This window comes from Corvus kubaryi, unplaced genomic scaffold (assembly GCF_017639235.1).
Source record: "Corvus kubaryi isolate FWS band 111438036 unplaced genomic scaffold, C.kubaryi_AGA036_p1.0 66, whole genome shotgun sequence".
Lineage (NCBI taxonomy): Eukaryota > Metazoa > Chordata > Aves > Passeriformes > Corvidae > Corvus > Corvus kubaryi.
Window position 1 is genome coordinate 16400822 of NW_024582054.1, and position 25777 is coordinate 16426598.

At 34.4% G+C, this 25777-nt stretch overlaps 1 protein-coding gene across 1 annotated transcript in view; it reads right to left on the bottom strand.

The window, feature by feature from the left end:
- Positions 1–25777, bottom strand: part of CEP128 (centrosomal protein 128) — a 115562-nt gene that overhangs the window by 80233 nt on the left and 9552 nt on the right. Inside the window, exons 7-13 of the mRNA XM_042047474.1 lie at positions 25573–25664; positions 24773–24845; positions 17883–17999; positions 10729–10815; positions 9191–9265; positions 7859–7991; positions 5981–6141 (exon numbers count right to left, since the gene is read on the bottom strand). Of these exons, the coding sequence (XP_041903408.1) occupies positions 5981–6141; positions 7859–7991; positions 9191–9265; positions 10729–10815; positions 17883–17999; positions 24773–24845; positions 25573–25664 (738 nt within the window). The remainder of the gene's footprint in view (positions 1–5980; positions 6142–7858; positions 7992–9190; positions 9266–10728; positions 10816–17882; positions 18000–24772; positions 24846–25572; positions 25665–25777) is intronic.

Below are 25777 nucleotides of genomic sequence, written 5' to 3' on the forward strand. Positions count from 1 at the left end.
GTTTTGTTTTTTTTCCCTTCCAAACCAGGCCAACACCTCCTGGGAGGCAGTAAATTCTATCAATCTCTTCAGGATAATATTTGCTGCACTGAAAAGACAATCAAAACAAGCTCACAAGATACAACTAGCAAAATTTTAATCAAAATAAGCTTAATTTCCAATGATAACAGATTATAATACTTCTTTAAAGATAAATATTTAAATTGAGTATAGCAGAAGTTAAAAATAGCCTAATAAAATACAGTCAGATATTACATTTACCATTCCACAGATTTTCTAAAATGGGTCATCATTCCTTCAGTCATGTGATTACACATGCTATTATCACTTCCCATTCCATGTCTTCCTGGAGACACCATAGAGGATGTCAGACTAAAGTGATGTAGTACTCAACTCTGCCTCATTAAAAAATAGTTGCTTATATATAATTTCCCCAGAGTACACACTTCATTAACAGAACTACAGCCCCCACAAACATTTTAATGAACTATGAGCCTAAGCTTAAACACAGAAAACAATATTCAATTAAATGTAAACATTCATCTAATTGTGTAGAAGTAAATCAATCTCCAATTTATTGATTTACAGTATAATAAAAAAGAGGAACATTTGTTTTAGATATTTACTTTGAAGCACAACAAATTTATCAACACAAACTATTTGCATGAGGAGGAAAATTGGATTTTGACATGGATGTACCAATATAAATGTGACTTCTAATGTTTTCTTTTTACAGTATGTGCAAATAAGATAAATCTTAGCAAAGAATTTGCACTTTGCTTAGAAAAGTTAAGCCAGCACAGGCCCAACAGTTGAAATCAAGTGGAAAACAGCATCATAGCAAGTCAACATTTCATGCAGCCAACCCTGCAAAACAAGAGGATAGAGAAAGTATCTCCACACTCTGTATCTATATCGTAACAGGAGTCCCAAATGTACTGATCTGTACTTTTGAATTCCTAGCTGACGTATGATAAACGCATATCTCTGTGTTAACATGGATGCAGTTGTCAAAATTCTGTCTGATCTGTAAGGGCTTGCACTAGTGGCATTTAAAACACTAAATAAGCAACTGTTAAGACACTGTCTGAAGATACCCTCTTCTGCTTTGTATTACTGAAGTTTGGACAAGGAGCTCAATGTCACAGCCATGACTGTGCATGTACTGAAAAGGGTTCCACCCCATACAGCTGTGCCCTAAGCCTTGCAGGATGCCCTTTCCCACCATGATGGGAGAATCTGGCAGAGTGATGCTTTCTTTAGACCTTACATAATATATCCTAATTTTCACATTCCTATCTTGGAATCACCCTTCTAGGCAATTATGAACATAAATATTTTAAGGATTTCTATGAGACAAGAATATAGAGATGTAGGGTATTTGGGAGTTAGTTTTTGGAGTTTTTTGTTTGTTTGTTTGTTTGTTTTAATATTAATCTAATTTTCTCTTTTGTATTTGTTACTGTAGTTAACGGTGAGATAATCTAGGAGAAAGGACAAGCACTGTCAGGAGGTTGCACTCATTAAAAATAAAAGAAAAAATTTGCATAATTTGCATTCCTTGGACACTTTAGTTTATTTTCCAAGTAGAAAATTACTAACCACCTGTGGTTCCAAAAAAAAATTCTATACAGATAACAAATGCTGCCTTTATAGATTAAAGATTTCAGATTTCAAGGAGCATCCATTATCTTTCTTCGGTGGCTCAAGGTCAGTCACACAGAGAACTCAGTGAGGATCTCTGGAAGCAACCGAACTGTAACAATATTTTGTGACATACATTACACCATTATGGAGGTTCTCCTGACAGAAGCAACCCAGGATATTCAGAACAGTTTGTTGGTAAAATATGTTGTGTATGTATACAGCAATTGTTAGCTTATTTTGCATTGCGATTACTACAGAAAAAACTGATTGCAGCACATTGTCTCTCCTCACTTTTTACACAAGACAAGTCTGGGTCTCAATTTTTCTAACCCAATTAGTTTTATTGCTGCATTTTCACAATTCCACTGCTGACAGAATCAAGGGGAAGGTATTAGAATAAACATCTCAAGTCATTCACCATAAACATAATATCAAATACTCTCCTCCTGGCTTTAATATCTGAAGGTTTTTATAAAAGGTTAATACTTTTGTGGAAAAATTAAAAACTGTCATTAAGACTAGCTACTAAATCCTGGAGTACAGCATATTAATGCTCCAGAGATCTGAAGGCAACTATTATTTTCAAAATTGATTAGAAAGTTTGCATCAGCCCTCGACTGTAACAGCACCACAGACGTTTCAACTGAGAGACTCTGGCTAGGGAAAACATACAACAGAAGTGATTAACAAACTCAAGAACAGATGCAACATTTGCCCCAAATAAAACAGTTGTACGTCTCGTTTTCTCTAGATCCAATATCCCACTATGTAATCTAGCTTTCAGTTTTCATAAGAAAATAGAAGGAGAGAAAGGGGCCAACATTTCCCAGTTATAGCCGACTTACTTATCTGAAGTGTAAACTAATCACTAGAGGCACTAAACCTGTCACTCTACCACCATTCCAGATACTCCTGCAGTTTGGACTTTCTAGTCCCTAGTTTTAACTGCACATATCATACTTTTGCCCTGCATTTTTGACACCTAGTTTAAAAATAAAACCACCCCAAACTGCAAAACAAAATTCATTCTAGGACAACAAATTTCTTCTAAGAAAAGAAAACACAATACATAGTGTATTCAGTGCAACATTCCTTAAAACTCATGTGAACATTTAAAACACAAGTGAGGACCACTCATTTGGTAGAAGTTATGCAACTAATGCCCTATATCACTGTTATGTGCAAACATTCTATACTGATAAGAATACAGAAAGTCACATTTTACCCCACCACACTAATTATATTAATCACCTAAAGTAGATCTGTAAGTGTTTTTCTCCCTCCTCTCTTACCTGCCCTGCATCTCAGCAGTACAGGCACCAGACTGTAATGCTACATAATCATACCACTGTCACTGATAATGTTTACACCAATTAATCATTGCGCCTAATTACTGTCTTATTAATTTTTCCCAAATGCAGACCTCAGATATTTCGTTCATCCCTATCTGATCTGCATCTCTTGCCAATCTGAATGCATCTAAACACTAAGAACCATTAACACCAAAGATTTAGATTTTTTATACAAGCATAAATTTTGTGAATTGAAAAATCAAAAACAGATACATTCAACCAGTCAAAAAGTACACTGATTCAGTAAAAAGTATGTTGCACAAAATCAGTTTCTTGAAGTGATGCCTTCTCTGTATTCTTCCAAAGCGTGGTACTCTTTCTGACAGATAATGTCATATGTAAATACAAGACACACCAAAACTACCTTTTTTTTCCTCTCAGGTTGATATGTGTTTTTAGAGAGAAAGTGTATCAAAGCAAACAGTATCTGCACATTGTAAACCCATCTGTAGCACTGTTTCAGTATTTGAACACTGGCATGGCAATACAGACTGGTCTGCAAAGGTATTGATTTCTCCTATTTTGTAAGAATATCTTTAAATTTAGAGAAGTGTTACCTATTGATTTTCAAATACCTGAATTGACTCATAATGACAATCACTGGCTAACAATTTAATTTGTAGAAGAAGTCAAAGTAAATTTTAGTGAGATATAAGACTGAAAGATTTATATTACTGAAGAATTCTAATATTAAATAAACATATCAATTTTCTCTCAGAAAAACTAAAATATTTTAACAAACTGACTGTCTGCTGTACTGGACAATACTGTAAGACTACTAACACCAAATTCGAATGAAGAGTAATTAGTAAATCAAACAAGTTCATATGCATAAGAGTCTAAAAACACTTACGGAGAAAGTAGGGTATTGCATCTTTATAACTTGTGCACTTTATTTCTTAGTCATAACAGTTAAATCTTAATAGTTAGCCATAACAATCCCATATCTTTATGGTTTCATGCAGAAAAATGTATTTAAGATAGTTGTATACATTTGCAAGATCTCACAGCAGCACCCTCACATAAACTACAGTAGCTGAAATAAATATTAAATTTAAAAATGAATTTAAGATTGAACTCACTTTTAAACATGAGCTTAAGAATATGTTTTAACCTTTTTCATCCTCTCCATTTGACATCACATTGTGATTTTATGGCAACTGTCGGGGGCTAAATGTACAACACACACACAACTCAAATTGTTGCAAACAATGACATTTGAATAAATCAAAAGAAATTTCTAGTATCACATGTACATCAGAAGCAAGTGCAGTTAGATCCTCCCCACTAAACAAAGATAAATTGATCTCAAGTCAAACATGGCTGGTCACTTCCAACTGCGAATCAGACTATCTGATAGGAGCAGCTGTTACAACAGGCTTGACAAAATGCTTTGTTAGTACACAAGTTTAGAAATTCACATCCTTGCATTCCTTGATGTCTCATTAAAAGAAAAACACACTAGCTGTTTTCCTGTTACTGCCCCTGTAGGAGAAAGGCAGTGGGAAGCAGATAAGAAGTACAAAGTATTTTCTGTTGAGAAAATGAGGGAAGTCAAAGATTTCTAACTCAGAGAAATGACAATGACCCCAACTGAGCACTCTTGAATGAGTATTTTCAGAGCAGGAAATTAGTATTATAAAATCATTCTGATCCTTAAGAAAGCATGTTCTACAAGCAGAAGTTTAAAATAATTGTTTTTCTGTGGGTTTTTATTCAATTAATTCATGTCACCAAAATAATTAGTTTCTCAGGCACAACAAACAAAATACCAGAATGTTTTCAGTTAGTCATGGGTTGTATTAACCAGCTAAAATACAAATGCTGATTGACACCAGGAAATGAGTTCTGTTCGTCTTATCCCCTATAGAAACACTTTAGGTCTTTTTAAACCTATTCAATGACCGAATTTCATAAAGCACATAGGAACTTATTTTGACATGGCTTTTTTTTTCCAAATGTAATTTGATGTATTAGTTTGATTTAAATCAGCACAGAAGTTTTCATGGTAAAAGAGCAGTAGAAGTAAACTGAACAGTATAGTCCTGTAAATCTATGAAAAGACAAAAAAATAAACTCCTACATTTGAATTTCCAACACGATGCAACATCATTTCAAGGTAAGTACCTTCACTAGGAAAATAAATACTAAATTTCTTGCTTACAGAATGCCAAAATACAAGCAAAATAAAATGTTAAGTCCTTGACTACTGAAATAATGCACATGGTTTTGCTAACAAACTCTTTTCTCCTGACAGTCATGGAAGACAGAAGAAAATTGATACTGTTTAGACATACTACTACCAATGACAAATCTAGACAGAAGCAAAAAATACAGAAATTTCCCATCTTAAATAAGAATGCTACTGCCTACTTAGATCTCATTTTATGGTCAAAACTAAAATTCCAGTACAAAAGGCTGCTGTTATCCTTTTCATAGAGAATCACATTAAACAGTATGTGCTTACCGTAAAGAAGACTATTAACACTTATGATTATATTATTATATTGCATCTAATTGCAAAAAAGAGAGAAGTTGTGATCTACACTTGTTACTCTACTGCACTCTCTCATAGAACAAGGTATCTCAATTTTTAAAGTTGAACTTTAGTTCTGAGGAATGATGGAATGGGGAATAAGGAAGTACTACCTTATAAAAGTAGTTCCAAAAACCATTATTAATGGTAAGTGCTGATAAAATCAGATCAACTTTTCTTTCCACATGGGAAAGAGAAGGAATCCAAACCATGAAATCATGGGCAATAGAGCAAATACCTTTTTTTGGTGTTACACGGGAGAGAAAAAAAGTCAGCAAACTCAAATCCCTTTCCAAAGTTATTTACACAATAAAAAACAACGAGCACAACAGTTACTCAGTTTTAAAGGTTAATCCCTAATCTATCACCTAATGTTAAACAGATGAGAAATTATTGAAAAACCAAAAAAGTGCCACTTGACAAAAAGCAACAAAACCCGACTTACCTGTATGTGCATTACAAGCTGTGCTTTCTCCTTGTCCTTACGCTCTATACATCTCTTCAGTTCCTCTACCTCTGACATTACAGCATTATGACTCAGCTTTGCTTTAAGTTCCAAAATATGTTTCTCTAGATCCTGCTTCTCTCTCTCATATTTTTCAGCTACTGTAAAACAGCAAGAACAGAGGAACAGACTCAGTAGAAATACCAGCTTGTGATAAATTAATTTTATCTCATTTCACTTTTGGCAATTTGCTTCTCTACTTGAGGCTACTCTACAACTGCTGATTTTGACCAAAATATCTGTGAAAAATGGTATACCTGAATCATAACCTAATAGCATTTTACTGAATTAAACAATATTTTTCAGTCATTTTATAGGGGTTTTCCACTTTTCCCCCTGGACACACCTGCTCCCCTCAAAAAAAACCCCAAAACAACAAAACAACCGAAGCCCCAACAAAACTGAATAAAATGAAATAGAATGGAAGAAACAATGGGAAAGTCCTGGTGTAAATGAGATTTGGCCACCAGCTTCAAGGCCAAGATTTTATCTCACCAGAGTAATACCTCCTAATTTGAAAGTCACATTATCTGTGAATTTTATGTCTGAATCCTGCAACTACAACCAAAGGTTTTGATAAGAGTAAGTTATAAATTCTCTCAGAAATTCAAAGGTCTTTAATCATAAACAACTACTAGAGGCAAAAGAAAAAAAATCTCCATTTGTCTTCTTCCCGTGCATCTTTGAAGAAACAGAAATTACACAGCAAGGTGAAACATGTGCATACATTTATATAACTTGCTATTGAATCTTAACAGTTCCAGTATATTTTTATTTTCTTCATATTTTTACATCTTGTTTTGATTTATAAGACTAATAGGAAAATTAAAACATGCTTTTATTAACATGAAAGGCATATTGTTTCAAATAAATTAACTTTTAAGCAGATACATTAGCATGACTGGAGAAAAATTATTGAAATTATTACTTTGCGTTACATTTCTGAAGCTAAGCCACATAAAAAAATCCAGTCAATTTCCAGTGCTCTGAGATTTGTAAAACACAGAGTCAGAGTCCTATTTTAAAAACCAAGATAACTCAGAAGCTGAAGTACGAAAATACAAAAATACGTCATTAGCCAAACCGATTAAACATTCCCCTAGACACTGGACTTGGAGTCATTATTCCTGTATTACCTTGAGTAATACATTTCTATGTTAATAAGGAGAAAGACTTTCCCTAATGTCTTTCTGATTATGTTTGAAAAGTTTAAATACAGACAGATAACTAACAATTAATTGAAGACCTTGCTAAAGTGGTAATTTAATATGCAATCGTATCTTGAAATAGTTTAAAGTATTTGTCTTCTAAATGAAACTATTCCAACTCTAAAATGCTAGCATAGCGCAAACAGAAGCCCTGACTGCATCATCAAAATTTTCTTAGCCACTCAGGAACATGCTGCTTGAAAATTCTACCAGAAAATCATCAGCCTTATTAACCACCTAGTCAATGACTCTTGTTATCATTTTCAAGATGGCAGAATTCAAACTGCAAATGGACTGAAATGCAAGTTTTCTGGAAAATGATTACTTAAAAATAATACAAATGTGTTTCTTCTGTAAAAACACTATTCAGTTTGCTGAAATTGTCTCATTTGTTTTAACCATGCAAATCAAAATATTTTATAATAAATTAACTGTCATTGCTACTTGTCTGTTAATATTCAGGTGCCAATATTTATTAACTTATATCTGATTAATTAAATGGCTGTTCTTGTTGAAATAATAGAAGAATTATACTGTGACTCTAAGATAAAGTTAATGTCCATGCCTACTAACTAGTTTGCAGGCCTCTAGTGCAAAACGTTAGTTGTACCTGCTCTAATTCTCCTGTCATCATCTTGTACATCCTGGTAACTCTGGCGATGCATAGCAGCATATGAAAGCTGATGTTGCAATTCTACACGGTCTTCTTCTGCTCTCAAAAGCTGGGAACGAAGATCCTCAATCTAAAATATATGCACAAGCATCAAATGTTTAATGAAAAACAGAACAAAAAAGTAAATACCATACTTGTATTAAACGCTAAAAAAAATAGTACACACAAAAAATATTTATAAATAAATCTTGAGAGTACTGCAGATGGTAAACACAAACTACCTCCTAATTACAGGCCACAAAGTGATTATTCAAAATTAAAGGAAATATTTTAATTTATGTCGACCACAGATGAGCATTAATTTCTCTAGACCAAAAATTATATGTTGCAATTGTCTCTTTACATAGCTAGTAAAAATGTCTATACAAATTTAACAAACAATATGTTTTATTTAAACTGTGCGCCTTAAAAATACAATGTATTTATTCATAAGAAACACTGGGGCTTTTCACATTTTTCTTTCCTATCATATATAGTACAGCACTTACAAAGATGACAACATGCAGGAAAGTAAAGAAAATCCAACATGCTAAAGCTGAATTGAAGAAAAATACCTCTAATTCATATTACCCTATATTCCATGCCCAGTGATTTAAATTCAAAACAGTAATATAGCTAACTCAAACTTCTGCTAGATACCCAAGTCAAACAACTAAAAGATGAGAATGCCAATTGCCTCCCCTTCCCTACTTATTTCAGTCTTTTTATCCAGCTCCTCTGAAAGAAGGATGTTTAGGAGAAAGGACTTTTTTTCTAAAGCAATAATCCAAATTCCTACAAATTTTATATTTAATCATTGATACATCAATAGCTACTGTTTGAAGCACACTTTAGATAGTTTTTCAGGTATTTGTTTATTTATTCTTATTCCATGTTACAATATAGCAAATACATCTAGGTCATTGATTTATCTGATTTCACCAACTATAGCACGTACTTTGCGGAACAATGATTACTAATACAGAAGTTGCTCTAAAGCATGCTATGAAAGGAAATTTCACATAATGTGTTTATGTACTGAAAACATACCATTATTACCACTACTATAATTAATATATATGAACATATACACATAAAAGTTTGGAAAGCAGAAAAAGTATAATGAGCTCAGTCCACATATTTTAGACACTTAAACCTGTCTTCCTATACCTCATTTTTTTCTTTATAAAACAATGCTATCAGAGTATGAGATAGTAATATTAAACAAAAAGACCTCAGACACAATCTAATATGAAAACTTTAGGATTTTTACCACACCAAAGCAGTTACCTGATGCAAAAGAGCTTCTCTACTGCCTTCAGATTCACTCAACTTTTTTCGGGACTGCTCCAATTCCTGCTCAAGCTTTCATTTCAGAGGATGATGAAGAAAGAAAAGCAACATATGAATCATAATATAAAAGTGTATTTTAACATTTAATTTTGACACAAATTAATCCATATAAGCATCTATTTAAAATGCGATATAATATACACAGTATTTTTATTCATCCAAAATTTAAAGCAAACCTTCATTTGTACTAAATCCCTGCAATACTTATTTAAATTACATAAAAAGAGTTTTACTTACAGTCCATAATTTTTTGTACAATATTCTGTATCATATGAAGATACAAAGTCATTTATATTATCCAAAGCAAAAATCACAAAAGCAAATTTTTACTGGGTTAAAAGTAAAAAATGGAAGATAAGTTTTAACAAAGTTTCAAAAACATTGTCCCTGGATTTGAAACATACTTTTAAACTCAAAATTAACAATGACTTAATATTTGAAGTCACCTTTGGTAAACACTTTATTCATAGAAGTGTTAAAGATGACATGCATTGGTAGAACTGTAATTGGTAAAACCTGTGGGGTTTCTGTGTTTTGAAAGATGATGTATTTGAATTATTCTCGAAACAAGATGACTAAAAAACTGAAGTGCCCTGAATTTCATAAAACTGGAAGTTTTCCTAAAAACATAATATTAAAAATGTGTAATCAGAAATAGTCAGCAAACTGATGACAATTAAAAAAAAAAAAGAAACGAAAGCAAAAGCTACAAAATATTTTCTGACTTCTTCCACAAATAGCTCAAAGATCCACTTGGAAACAAATACAGGTTTTGACAGCAGAAATTGTTATTGTTGAGATAGTAATCTCAAGGAGGATGTTGAGAGCCTGGCAAATGGGCAATGTAAACAGGACCAGCATTAAGGGAATGAAGAGAACAACATAACATAAAACACTACATAAAGGCTTAGCATAAAGGGGTATAACTTTGAAAGATGCTAAACTTGATGCAAGTGGGAAAAAAACTGGGCAAAGCCTACTACAGCCCTAGTATCCTGCTAGAATAGAAATACAAGAAATCTTGTTTTCTATGAACAGAAAGAGTGCAATATGGCAAGAGTTCAGTAAGAGTAAATGACTATGGTGCAAAATAACCAGCATGAGTTAGTTGCAGGGATGAAGAAAAGCTGCTTTGAGCTGCTGCAAATAAGCAACAGCAGACTATATACAAATTCAGAGACAAAACAGAGAAAGAAATCAAGGATAATCCTCAAGCGATAAATCTGTCTGCCTGGCAGGATGGAAGAGTCATCAGAAGTAACATAGTATAAATAAAGAGCTTTGAAGGAGAGACACAAGTTCAGCATAGCTATACTCTCTGCCTCTGATGCAGAAAAAAACTCCGCACCTTGTATTCTTAAAGAGTAAAGAAAGTTTTTTTCTACTGGTTTCTCAGAAAAAGGAAGCATATATTGTAACACATGACACTATACACTCATTTAAAACCAAACAGAAAGGAAAAAATTAAGTCTTACCTGGTGCTTTTCACTTTCATATTTCACAAGTTTGTTTCTCATGAGTTCTTCTGTTTCATCTGCTTTAGCATCTTGCTTCCTTAAAACCTTCAGAGGAGAAAAATATATTGTAAACTTCATTATAAAATTTACAGAAGCCATCATTCCAAGGCTGTTAAAAATTAAAGAATCTGCTGATACATTTAAGAAAGAAGATCTAGACAAATGCTTTCTGTCTGCATCTCATATTTCCATGTAGAGCCAATGTATATTGCTATGAAAAGATAAATATAAGTCCATGCATACATAAACACACCCATGCAGAGAACAGGGACAAACACAAAGTCTAACATCCTTCCGATGTATAGAGCTCCACACACTCAAGTTGACCCCAAACACCTTTAGATTCAGGTCTAAAAGGCTCTATAGATCCCCTACAGATTAGCTGTGTACATATCACAGAAAAAGAATATATTCTCTAATATAAAGTGCACATGTTATGAAATACAATGCACTGTAGTCAAGAAAACTCTACCATAAGATTGTGTCATAAGGAAATTAAAAAGGTTATTTTTTCTGAATCTGGACGGACACTTAGAGCTGTAGAACTACAACTGAATCAACTGAAACTTTCCTGACCAAAGTTATCAACATTGATGTGCCCGTCTTTGACAACAATAACAGAAAATAAAACAAATCCATGGGGACTTTTCCCATTCCCTCTCAAACTGAGGTATCTAAAACCACATATGTCCATTTTCTAAACCATCTTACAAAAATAATAATGCCTTAAATATCAATTTCAAAATCTTGTCGCTCCGCAAACCAACACTATTTGCAGAACACATCACTGGCAAAGAAAGTATCAGATATGACAGATATTAATGACATGGAATATTTACAACATAACCCAAGTTTAGATATCTCAAGCCATAGCAATATCATTGGCTCATTTTAAATATCACTTAGAAACATCAGCTGAGAGAGATCAGTAGCCATATACTGATAATTTGCCATGAATTTCTGTAACTGTTAATTAAACACGGTTTTTATCTGTGCAACATGACCAAGCATTTTTCACACTAGTCTCAAATCAATTAATTAGGGACCTTAGCACAAATCTTTTACTTTTATCCCATATCTTGAAGTATAAGTACAACTATTCCTTCCATAATTACTTGCTAAAACAACAACAGAACAACAACAAAACAAATACCCCTGAAATTTGTTCCCATAAATTGTGCAATTTCATTCAGTTTTTGAATATTTTCTCTTCACTGTACACTGGAGAGCAATTTCAGTGTATGAAAACAGAATAAAAGATATTAATCAACTTCAGTGAACCCAGGCATTCAGCTTTAGAAGTTTTGACTTTAAAAGTAGTTTTTTGAAGAAAATAAATGACTATATATACTTACCTCACTCGTATAACCTCACCTCAGTAAATATAAGGGTTTCAGTATAGTTTGGATTACTCTCCTGGGTGAACAGCTTACATTAAAATCTGAGACCATGGAAGACATTAATCATAACTATGCCACTGAAAATATCATGCCACATAAAGAGTTATACTTTTAGTCATACTGATTCCTAATCAGATAATAGAAGACTGTAACACATTTAAGGTATTTTCGTAAGTATTCAGTAGAGATTTAAATCTATCATTCCAGTCAACTATAAAACTCAACACTGCACACATTTTACTCAAAAAGGCTCTTGGGAGAAGTCCCAAAAAGCAACATGAACAAAAGTCTAAGATCATCGCTTCAGCTAATGCCGTTTTTGCATTACCCAAGTTGACTGGGTTTTTGCTTTATTTTGGGTTTTTTTATTAGTTTATTTTTAATGACCAGAAGTACTGGTTCAGAACAGCCTACCTGGAATACATGATGTCTATTAACTGTAACTGACCATCAGTTTTACCAGCAAAATTAGAAGCTCTGTTACAGACAGTCAACTTTATGCCAACTTTATTTTTGGCACTAAATTAATAATTAACATAGTACCAAACATGCATGTTTTCATGTGCAGATTTGGCTAGAGATATCAGAATCATAAAGAAAATATGGGCTGGATTCAGGAATACTAGTAAAATTTTCAAAGATTATTCCTGCTGAAAGCAAAAAATGACTCTGCATCAGTAGCACATCCTAACTCCCAGAAGAAACCATGGAAATAAATATGCCATTTCAACTTACTAAGGTTCACTGACTGATATTCAGGCTATTAAATTGGAATAATTTCAAACAAAAATGTGTCCTGTACTATAACTGATACTATAAATATAACCTTCAGTTTTATTTTCTGCATATTGTAAAACTAGCCCATAGCCATTTCATTTTAAGGAAAAAACAGCTCATACATATATATAGATATAGACAGATACACCAAAGTTAAAATACTGCAAAAAAAAGTGATGTGACAGTAAATGAAACACATTATATGTGCACTGCTTCAACTGTGAAACATGCATTGTACCAGTAGGTGCCAGGTAGGCAGTTAATCAGTGTCATTAAGAAATGGAAACATCTGGTCATCCACAGCCAGACAAATGTCAGCTCTTACTGACAATTCAGAAATTGTACAGGTCAAAGTTAATTCTGTGTTTTGCCCCCTTTCTGTACTCCTTTTTAAAGAACCCTCTCTTGTTGATTTATGCCACACTTGTTTTTTTCTCCACTAAGGATCTCTATACAAGCTTTCTATTGTGAGGGTAAAAGAAAAAAAAAAAGCAAACAAAATGTGTAAAGATCCAACTGATTCTTCGATTTCATTTGTTGTCCCCAAAGAAGGGGTTGGGGGAGTCAAATGTCAAAAATGGGAACTATGAAAAGGATGCTGAGGACAACAGTTCAAGCACACACTCCTCCCTAATGGCTCCCAAACAGCAGGCACACACTGCCCAGAGAAGCTGAAGCACCGAGGAATAGGAACAGGCCTACAGTAAACAGGATTCTCCTACCAAGTTCCTCCTCTGAAAGCACTCTAGTGTCCAGGTTGTTTTGAAGGAGACTGACAAGGAGTTGATGAGGCCTTGGAGGGGGCAGGTACAGAGGCGGCCACAAGGAGACAGAGAATTTCCATGTGAAAAGGTCTTCACAGCATGGTTTTGGGAAGGACCAGCTAGATGTTCCACTGCCTGCCTAGGTGGTCAGGCTAGATGAACTTTGATTTGACCAAGGAGAGGAATTCTTACAGGCCTTTATAAAAGAGTTCACTAACACAAGACTGCATTAGAATACAAATGTAACTGGTATACCCCAACTGAGCATACCTCATCCACATACACAGACTATCTATTGAACCCCAAAACTTCAAAAACATAACTTACTGCTTGATAGATCAATTTTTCCTATACATGAAGAAAACTATAGGGAGGATTCTGGAACAACAGTTCTCAATCCTTCCAACTTATGATAACCTTTCAAGAGCAAATAATAACTTTTACAGCAACTTAAGCCTACAAACTTTTCTTAGGCTTTGGATTTTGGTCTTATTTTGGTTTTGCTGTGTTGTTTTTTTTTTAAATAAAACCAGATTTTTTGAAAGCTGTGCACAGACCACAAACTGAAACTTGCTCTTTCGAAGTGAGACTGATCAGTGAGTTTTTCATACTACCAGAAACATACAAGCAGCCTCATGCTATAGTTTAAAGGCAGAAATGTACATCATAATCTGAATGAAAGTACTTTCCCTAACTTGCTACATTAGTGACTAGCATGGCTCCAAGCATGCTACCTAAACATAGCAGCCAGGCTGTTAAAAACAGACTACCTGGCTATTTCAGTGACAGATATGAATGAGACTTGCCGATGTTCCAAGCAAAAGACAGATTCAAACTACAATCAAAACAGAAACCATTGGCCACAGGTGGCATAGCACAGAGCCAAAGAGCAAGTATCAACAATGCACTAAAATATCCAGGTGGCTCAGAGCACAGATCAAGTTTATGTTTGTCTAAAAAGATCGGTGATAAAGATATGCAAAAAACAATGTTCAGTAACACTTTTGACCATCAGTTTACCCCAGTCTCTGTCCACCAGCTTCTTACAGTTCACTGTATTTGCAGTGGGAGGCAAACAGAATCTAAGTATACAGCTGCACAAAGAGAAAGTTAAAAAATGCTTCCTGGCCTACCCAAGTTGCTAGCTTAAGATACAACTGTAGTCACCACCTTACCACAGTCAGTGGATTCAAGAAGTCCAATAAAGATGATTCTGTTCACCTAAAGCATGCAAAGCATGAACACATGGACACATTTCACCAAAATCCAGGAAGCCAAGCACAGAATTTTGTAAAGCCATCCAGGACACCCAACACACAGAAAAGCTGCCTACAGCCCATTTTCTTTTTAAGAATGATACTTGATCTTGTTTTAGAAAATAGATGCATAAATGCAACTATTACTTACAAAAACTAAGAGGTGATGGTGTCCTTATATTCAAAGAAAAAGAAGCACTGAGGAATCTCAAAATAGTTTTCATTTCACACAACAAATGCAGTTGTTAAAGCAATTCATGTATACATGTTAATACCACTGGCAAGAAGAGAATATTTGTTCTCCTTTCTAAGCAGAAACATGTTTATATAAAGAATATAGAAAAAAATTAAGATACACAATTTGCATGAATTTGTTTGCTAATTTATATTTTCCAATTTGCAGTAATTGCTGTTTAAATGCGCCAATACACATTAAGGTAAAAGATACATAAATATGTAGAGAAAATAATATTTATACAACTACACACAGCACAGACAGGCTACAGATTCAAAAGAAAAATGCAAATTTAAAAGTTAAAGATGTAAAATTTTATACATTAAGTTTTCTTAACAGTCAGTATACAAATAGATATCATCTTGGTTCATAATCAGTCTATGATTATAATAATACTACAATACAAACAGGAAGTTTGCACATTATAGAAAAAAAACTCATAGAAAGAAAAGACAGACAAGAGAAAGGTACAAAACAAGTACAGATACAAAACAAATGTGTCATCATGTTCTGTTAGATCCTGAAAATATATAATTTAATAATTGCAATTCAGGAAGGTGATTCTCTTAAGACAGTAAAACACTGACAAGTAGTGGTCAGTTACAGGCACTGCACTTTACTTAAAAATAACAGCATTTAAACTTCACAAACTTCACAAGAATTCTTAATTAGAACAATTACTGATCACATGCAAAAGTCACATTTGATTTGGTTTGGTTTAAAATGTGTAACAGGCAAACTAATGAAAAAATTGTATCATTAAACAGCCACAAATGCTTTAAATAGCATTTCGCTGTAAATCATTCAGGCCATATTAAATGACAGGATTTCAAAAGTCAGTCCAAACACCACCCTCCTTTCCAGCAATGTTACTTGGGAAGCATCTTGGAGAAATAAATGAAAACAGAAATAGACTTCAATAGAACATTATGTCCATACAACGATCACCACAAGACTGAGGCCATTGTCAGAGTTAAGAGACGATTTAACTCACAATTCAAATTACAAAGGACAAGAAACAGAATAACAAAGTAACAAGCTCAAAATTATGCAGAAAGATGTTTCATCCAAATAACAATTGTAGCAAAATATTTATTTACTTTAAAATCACTAGGCTATGCAAAAGTACACAAGGCAATTCAAGTACATTCTTTTAAAATACAGCAACTTAAGCTGTATTTTAGAAAAGGGTTCCTCAGGGAAAATGACTTGCAAAAACAGAATTTCCAGAAGAAAGGATTAAACCATCTTATTAAGACAGCTGGACATCTTAGGTGAATAGGTCTAGGATGTACTTAGTATTTCATATTCATTTTGCATGAAATTCAAAAGATGAGCTACCAAGAATAAAGGTACGCAGCCTGAAGGCTCATGATGACATAGACTATGATCATTCATGTGATCTACAAAAGATCATATGAAAATTCCTTGAACTACATTTGAACTCATTCCCTTGAATTCAAGTTTTCTTTCTAAGGAAACCATGGCAGTGTCAATGTAGATTACAAGTCATCAAGCCTTTAAAAGTAAAGTCATCATCCCTTTAAAAGGATAAAAAAACATTGTTCCATGCTGCAGATAACACTATCAAATCACACCAATTCATTGCATTAGACATCCCTTCCCCAGACTGAAGGCACTACTGAAGAATCTAGAAGCAGACATAGGCATATTAAAGAGCAATGAAAACTGAAATTCAGCACTCTAGTTCTTATCACCCACTAGGACATCAAGTGGGGGGAAAATGAAACAGTAAGTCTTTCCGAAATACTGGCAGAAGGATTACAAGCCTTTCGATAAACACTACTTTTTATCTATATCAAAAAAAGGATCTCAGCTTCTAAAATATGACATCTTTGAACAGTCTCTAGCTTTACATTAAATGCATAGCATCACTCTTAACTTCAGGTTCTTCAGTATCACTGCACAGTGTAATGTCTTCCAAAAAGCCTTGCTGCAAATACTAAAATTGAAAACCAAGGAACTGCTTATTTCTTCCCAGTCATAGTATTCTATTGCACAGACAGAGATAACATTGCAAATTGTATCTTAAGGGGAGTGAAATAAAAAGTTATGCTATGTTAAGACACAGATTTTCCAACCAGGAGTAAAATCAGAAAAAAAGAAGTATTTTTCATATATTTTCTAAAACGTACAGAAAAAAAGCTAACAGCTGTCTCAAATTTTAACTTATATTCTAAACATTTCTATTTGTCTCCTAAATAATATTTTATATTTCATTGGGCATTGTTGAATGAAACTGAAAAGCAATGAAAAGCTGTCTGGCCACTACAGTGGTTTTGACTGTTGAAATAAATTAAAGAGTTCATTTGCACGAGCAAGCAAAGCTTACCTTTTAGAAAATAAAATGTTTTAATTGAGAAAATCCAGTTAATGACTTGCTTTTGTTTGCTTGGGTTTTCAGGAAGGGCATAGGGGGTAGGTTCTTAGAAGATTTGTGGCCGTTACCAAAAAGGTCTAAATTATAGACAAGATAGTATAATGAAGAACTGAGACTTTACTTGGTACCATCTGGTCATCAAAACAAGCTGAGCTGGACTGAGAGCTAAAAAATGTGCCAAAGATATGAGCACTTTTGCCAGTTTGACAGGTACAGGCTCACAAATGGAACATATTCCTAACTAAATCCTAAATACATGGGAAGCTCTCATTTGCATACCTCCTGTAATTGAAGAGACATGTGTCCCAGCTGGTCCTGGCGCCTCTCTACGAGCTGTCTTTCAGCACGCATTTCTTCTTCTATCTCCTGAAGTCTTCTCTCTACCCGTTCTGATACCTTCAAAAGAAAAAAACCCATGCTGTAGGAAATTAGCGTGCCTTTTAATACATGTGAAAATATCAATGGCAAAAATGTAAACAGAGTATGGGGTGAAAAGAAAAGAGAATACATAATTTGTATTTTGTTAAAGCAGATTTAGAATGGAAGAGAAAATAACTAGTTATAGCAGCGAGTACTCCAGAAATACTCAAGCAGGCAACCAAATTGTTATCTTGCTGGCAGTATCCTCCTTTAGGTGTATGCATATTTTTCTCTACAGTGGTGGTTCTACTCAAGCGTTAAATATCCCATTATCAAGTTTAGAGCAGCCTAATGTGAAGTTGCAATACAAAAGTCTTAGCTTCTCTGTCACAAGCCTGATTAACCTCTGGAGGGACATTTCTTTCCCATCTCCAGTCTGCAAAACAGACCAGTGTTTGCCTCCTTCATGCACCAAAATCTGTGAGTGAAAAGTAGTAAACAAGAACTAAGTACATGAGAATAACTGTAACAACATAAAATAATTACATCACTTAAAGCCTTTTTCCCCAATATTTGTAAATCCATGTACAAACTAATAAAAACAACAACACGTATTTATTAAAGCAATTTGGACTAGGAACATAAAAGCTCAATCAGACTAGAATACCAGAACTACTTCACTTTTGCAATTCATACTGCTAGCAGACAGCACCCTCTTGAGGCAACAAATTATTTTTTTTGTTAAAGAGTAGCAAGAAAAACACTTAAGTACCATTTCCTCCCTATCTTAAAACTAATTATTTTAAGCAACCACTAGAAAGCAATATATCTATTCCCAAATGGTATTTAGATAAAAAGAGAAAGACATAAAACAACATTCGACTCCTAGCTTCTGATGTATGTGGAGGTAAGTCCTCATCTTTTTCCATTAAGCACACCTCCATTAGCACTAGGCATATAAGCACAGATAGAAAATTTTACTACGAGCAACACAGTTATGTAGCAACAGAAACACAATTAAGGCTACACTTATGTTCTGGGCTTCACACAGCTTAAACAAAACACTCTTTTTCTTTACAATAGAATACATCCCTCAGAAAACACTTCTTGCTTGTGCAGCCAGATGAATAGACAGCTTACAGTCTGGAATACTGTATTTTTTCCTAAAACCATCAGGAGATGCCTGGTACTGCATCAAACCATGCACTTTCATCTAAGTTATGAAAGCTCTGAAGTCATAATCCAGAATAATTACTTACTAAAAACTAATGTATAAAAGATAAAGACCACATCACAATGTTTGTTTTGACAAGTACTACTTAGTGTTACTTCTCAGAATTCATAAAATACTCCAGCTAACAGAAACAATGATACTATGTAGCAGGAACAAAAAAACCCACTCATTAAACTTGTTATATCTTTGCTCAAAACCAGGAAATAAGCTGTCATCCTTTTCCCTATACATATCTAAAATAAAGAAATTAAACAGTAGCATTTTTGCATTTTTTAAAAAAGGTTTTGACTATATGTTTCTGAAGACAAGCTTTCTCAGATCTCTCATTTACCTTTTACAATGAAGCAAGTGAGCACTAAAGCTATTACGAAAGAAAATGTACAATTTTGACTTGACAGAAGATTCAAAAGTAACATCACCCCCAAAGATGACATTCCAAAGGAGAGTTCAGTAACTTCTTCACTGTCATGGGTCTAGCATGCACAGCAGATAACATGACACAAGGCAGCACTAGACAGGCTTTAGATTCCTGCAAACTTCTAGTTTCATTTCAAATCATCACTAACTCAGAACAAGTAAGAAATTAATTTTATGAAGTGATTTGCCTTGCCTCTAACTTCCTTCAACTCACTCCAGAATACAATTGTTGTATTATTTCTAACAACGTACTAAAAAAGATGGATTATATATCATTGTATTTGTCAGGTGCATGGAAATTCCAGTTACAGACATAATCCTCTTCAATAAACAAACAAAAAACCCCCCAGAACCAACACAAAACAGCAAACATTTTCATGCTGCTTATAACCCCTATTTGTTTCCCATACTTTGTACATTGGTATGGTATTGGTAACACCTTGGCACTTCAGCAAGGCTTTATGTCCCACAAGAATTGTTCCATGTTTTTGTAGCCTCTCTGACCTTCCTCAGTTTGTCACACAGCCTGTGGCATACAACAGTAGGAATTAAAAAAAAAAAGAATTAGAAACAGTTAAGTGTTAATTTATTAATTAGTACATGCAGAGTAAACTCAAAAACATACTTGTCTTCCTTTATCCTAAACAACCTTGACTCAGGACATTTCTAGCATGAAATATGTATCTAGACCTCTGAATGTTACCAAAAATCTTAGTGTAGACAAGTGGTTCACTCAAGAACAGTACAAAGAATATGGAGGCTCTAGACAACAACATGAAATACTAGCAGTAAACTGCTGCATTCAGAACATATTAGAATGTGACTTCAAGCACGCATTTTTAGCAACACAGACTATCTGAACGATAATGATGACACTAGAGCTGTGTCTCCACATAAAGCTTTAAGGTAGCAGCAAAATCCATGAAAACAGATTAGGCTATCAGAAAGTTCCTCCCCTCCCCTGCAATTAAACACAAAGAACAGAATGTCCTTTTTAAAACCAGGGTGACATTTAAGTCATGCAGCTAAATATAATCTTATGGAAGATGCTGGATGCTTACTGTACAAAAAGCACATCCTACTTAGTGAATTTCTGCCCTGTTTTTCAGCTTTCCACTGTTACTCCTAGTGCACAAGTGCTGCTAACAGAAATCTATTGCAACAGATTTTTGCTGCCTTTCTTGTTACAACGCATTTTATCATCAATGCATACTTGAAACAGGAGTATTAAAATCACAAAAAGAGCAAACTTTTTTCAGAACTATAACTTTAAATATTGTTAAACTTTCCCCTCGTGACAAATGATAATATGTGTTATACCTTTTACAAGACACCTGTGCAGTACCAAAAAACCTTATACCCAATGTTCTGAAGGACAGTTCATTATCTGACAATAATCCTGGCCCTCTGAGATACCATAACCACAGTAACTCCATGTAAGATCCATTTCACTTGTCACTGCTGTCGTTTTCCAGAGACAGTCTATCATCATTTTATAATGGCACCATCTCAATTAAGCATCTACCTAATTTGAACTAAACTGTGCTTCAATTAAGTTGCTTTTTATGTATAAAGATCAGCATCTTGTGCTATTTGGGATGTGCTTCTATCCAAGAGATTGCAAGAAAATATCCAAGACGGCTATCTTATATAACCATAAAGTAAGTAAATATTCTTTCAATTGCTTCTGTGCCTGTCTAGCAAACATCCAAACCCTTTTCAAGAAGGAAGGAATCTCACAAAATGTCAAGTTAAGAAAGAGATTTTGATATAGAGAGAGTTGTAGAACCTGAAAGGCTTTTTACCAAAACTGCACATAGATTCTCAAGTACAAGGCCATGGAGAGTGCTCAACCTGAAACAGGCATCCAACAATGCCTGTGTCACAACCTTCAATGTCATCTGGTTTTTATATTGAGATGGAAAAGCTCTCTTTACAGGTAAAATAGTGTGCATTGATTGTGTTGTGTGGATCTTAAAGTATTCAAATTCAGCATCAAAAAGGCTCTAAGAATCATAAAACTCTAATAAAAATAAATTCTGAACTAGTGACTCAGAAGAACTGCAGTGATTTAGACCTTCATCATCACACACCTACATACAGGCAATTTTCAAACAGCCCCAAATATACCAAACCGTAAGAATTTAGATATATGTCTCTAAAAAAAATAAAGACTTAAGGACACTGAACTGAAAAGAATGTTTCTACCATGAGCTCAGCCTGTGAAATTATCAAGATTTCAAGTTGACAATTTATTGCCAAGAACCATACAACAGAATATAAATACAAGGATGGCAATCCTCAAGGTGATAAACACTCCCAAATAAAGTCATAAAGGCACTAAGGACAAAAGTTCCTGCACAACTTTGCATAAGGAAGTTTTGAGAAAAACAGTATTTCCTCTTACCCAACTCACTTTCACCAATGACAATCAATTCTGAATTAAGCAATCTCATTAGAATTCCTAAATACATACACATACTAAAGGATCTCAAATATCTACAACAACAGACCCTAGTTTCTACATGTACTCTAATCTCATGCTTTGCTATGCATACTATGAGAGTTATTTTTATTCTTAACATCCATACTAAGTTCCTCTCTTTTGCATTTACCTCATCTCACTGATTCTGCCAGGCTCATGAGGTAATAGGAGACCACTAAGCTTTGAACCAGGGCAGAAGATCCAAACCTAGTATCAGAGAGCACTGGCAAAGCAGCAGTGCACAATGTTGCTACCACTAGGCTTTTTAAGTGGTGTGGAATTGGCAACATCGCATTAAGTCAGAATTTTTCGGCCTGAAAAGTAACACTCTGAAAAGCCTCTGAAGAAACTGAACAACCTCCCAAGTTAAAATTAGGGATGAAAGAGTAGTTAGATTTAAAAACCAAACAAATAAACACCCTACAGCAACTAACAAAAAAACCTACGACAAAACACGTCAACCAACACAGACACACACAAAATAACCAAAAAAAACCCCAAAAAACAAACCAGATCACCTAAAAAGTGGCAGCTCCTCTCAAAATATATAACCTATCTGAAGAACCCCTTGCTATAGGACAAAATCATAAAGATACGCAAGTTGTAACAAACACTGGAGAAGTTTCAAAAAAGAAATCCACAGAGAGATTATCACTCAGTACAGAAAGCAGACAGATCACTTCCAGATCAAGAAGCGCCTAACTCACAGGTGACTAGACTACTACTGTACAAAATTATCATTAGATGACTTTCTGTTCTAATACTGTACACTAAATTTCCACTTTTTGGCCATTCATCATACATGGCTAGATCGTTCCTAACTACCCGTTTCTTCTGCAAATTGAACCCCAGCAATTCTTTTATCTTTTCAAGGAACTCTGAATCAGTGGTCTTTTTTATTTTTCCCCGTTTTCTTGCTTTCCCTCTCCTCTTTCCATACTTCTTCCCATTTGGCCAATGTTCTTCATAACATCAATAATCAGTAATGAGCAGAATATTCCGGGTGAATTCTTACTATTCCTACACATAAAAATCATCTCACTGCAGCTTACTGCAGCATTTGTTTCTTTACTAAAAGAATATCAGTAAATATTTCAGTTTGCATAGCTTTATTGCATGATAATGTTCCCTCCCAATTAAGACACTTATTCTTCTGATATTCCCCTTACCATGAACAAACTCCTTCTTACACTTCACCTCTCTCATTTTTTGCTCCTCTCAGGTCAAAAGTTGTAATCTTCAATTTCACATCTTGAAACCCTACTGTAGGAGGTCAAAGAGCTAGTTATTTCTTTCATTAATGAACAGACAGTGGATGCCTGCATTCCAGAGGATTGAGGAAGGTTTGTTTCTCTCATGCAAAGGCACTGAACAGTTGTAATGTAGCCAGTTGTAGCAGCTATTCTTTTGAGAATCACCTTGGTTAAAACTTAATGAATTCGCTAATTTCCTAGTACATGAAAGAGAAAAAAACATACTGAGAAGTCTTCTACAAGAAAAACACAGCATTTTGCAAGTATCAAGAATTCTTTAACAGATAAACTTACTTTATCCTACCAGGCTACTAGGAGAAATCAAAATTAACATTTCAACAAAGACAACCCCATCCTATTTTTCTACAAAGACTGACAAGGCAAGTCTTCTTTCCCTAATGGACTCTATCATATCAAGAACATAACTGGTACATATAGTGCCTCTTGAATCACTGTCCAACTTAATCTAGAGTCAGGAATTTATACAAGTATGTTTATTAAGTCTGCTGGTACCAACAAGTGGTCCACGCCAACAATATTGTTATCGGTGACGAACACATCACTAAAGCCCTTGACAGAGCATTTAGTACCAATTCATGCAATTTTAGGGCAAGATGAATCACCTATGGGAAAATAAGCATATATAACACTTGGTCTGAAAAGTCAGCATTGCTACTAATATCACAGTAAATGCTTACATAAAGCATACACTCAAGCCTTATGTGTCAAGAACTACCTACAGGATTCTCACCTACTAATTACTGGGGTGATTCTCAACTTCTCTTGTTCCTCCAGCAATATGCTGTTTGACTTTCATCTCAATAGCAGATCTCTTTCAGATTAAAGTAAAACAGACTGCAGTTAGTCTGCTTCCAGCAGATACAGGAGACAAGAAAAGACTGTCATGGCTGTCCTGCCTTCTTTGTTACATTTTGTCACCAAGCCTTCAGAGAAGAGCGCAGCCCAAAGAGACTCCTTCCATTTTGCTACATAGATGATAAGGATTGAAAAGGACAGGGAGGGAGGGAGGAGCAAGAAGCAATACTATTTATCATCATAACATGGGAAAGCTTGTATCTTTCCAAAGGTATCTTCAAAAAGTATAATAGCATTCAAACCAATGTTTAAAGTTAAAAAGCAGCTTCCTCCAAGGCAGTGAATTTTGAAACAGAAAAATTCACAATACACACACCTTTAAAACACTTTTACTTAAAATAAGCACCTGAAACACAAAATTTGTCTTGCTGATTCAATTATCGAAGGGTAATATTTCAACAACCTATAGTAGCCTAAAAAAGATCATGTTCAGATACACATATCAATATGCAATACTGATTACCAACACACACATTAAACTAGAAGCCCACATTTTGCTTAGAATACTAAATATAAATAATCTCTTCATGTTAGTCACACTCACCGTTTCCTGTCTTTGGGACTCAGTGAGCTTTTCAGACAATTCTTCTAGAGTCTTTCTTAATTCAGCATCAGTCCTTCATAAGAAAATATAAGTAAGACAATATTCTACAGTGCAAAAACTAAGTAACACCCGTGATAATTTTAAGCAGCAACAACCTCCCAGAATTTTTTGCTACTTCAATTTCTTCTACAGCCTATTCATAATAGATCATAGCCTATTCATAATAATTTATAGCATAATTACAAACAAGACTCAAGGGGAAAATTCATGATAAAAAGCATTTCCATTCCTCAAGTGAAGAAACAGAGCATCTAAGTATCAGCTAGGTATCAGGTCAGCAAGTACAAAATTATGGGCACATCCACACAGCCCTTTTGAACAGTACTTTCCTACTAGGAATTAACAGTCTAACTCCTGTTATTGCTGTTGAACAAAGCACGACATGTCGAGAAAGTATATAGATTATGGCCTGCAGGAGAGCTTGCCCTGAAAGGACTCCAGTAAAAAGAACAAATTAGGAGCAAAGATGTAATAAAAGAAATTCCCTAGTCCTTGTTGTTTTGTGCATATTTTAAAAAAAAGCTGAGGAAAGCCTCATATACTACACAAATTGGAATTGATGGGTGTTATTTACATTTATAAATACTGCAGAAGATGACATAAAACAAGCAGTTCATAATCCTGCTTTCATCTATATGTTGCACAATCTCCCATTCTCCCCAAAATTATTTTTTGAAATAAAAGAGTTTAAGAATTATTTTCCACACTGTTCTTCACATGAAGTTATATTCTGTTTATACCTATTTCTCCTTGAAAGCTCACGACTGATGTCATCTCCCAGGCGAACTTGTTCACTGCTGAGATCTCGAAGAGACTGGTGAAAAGAATGAAGCTGTAAATAAAAGTACACAAATTAAGCTAAGGCTTAGGAACTGGTTTTTTCTGTGATATTCCAAAAATACATATCTACACATATATACACTTTTTAAAATAAAGCAGACAAAA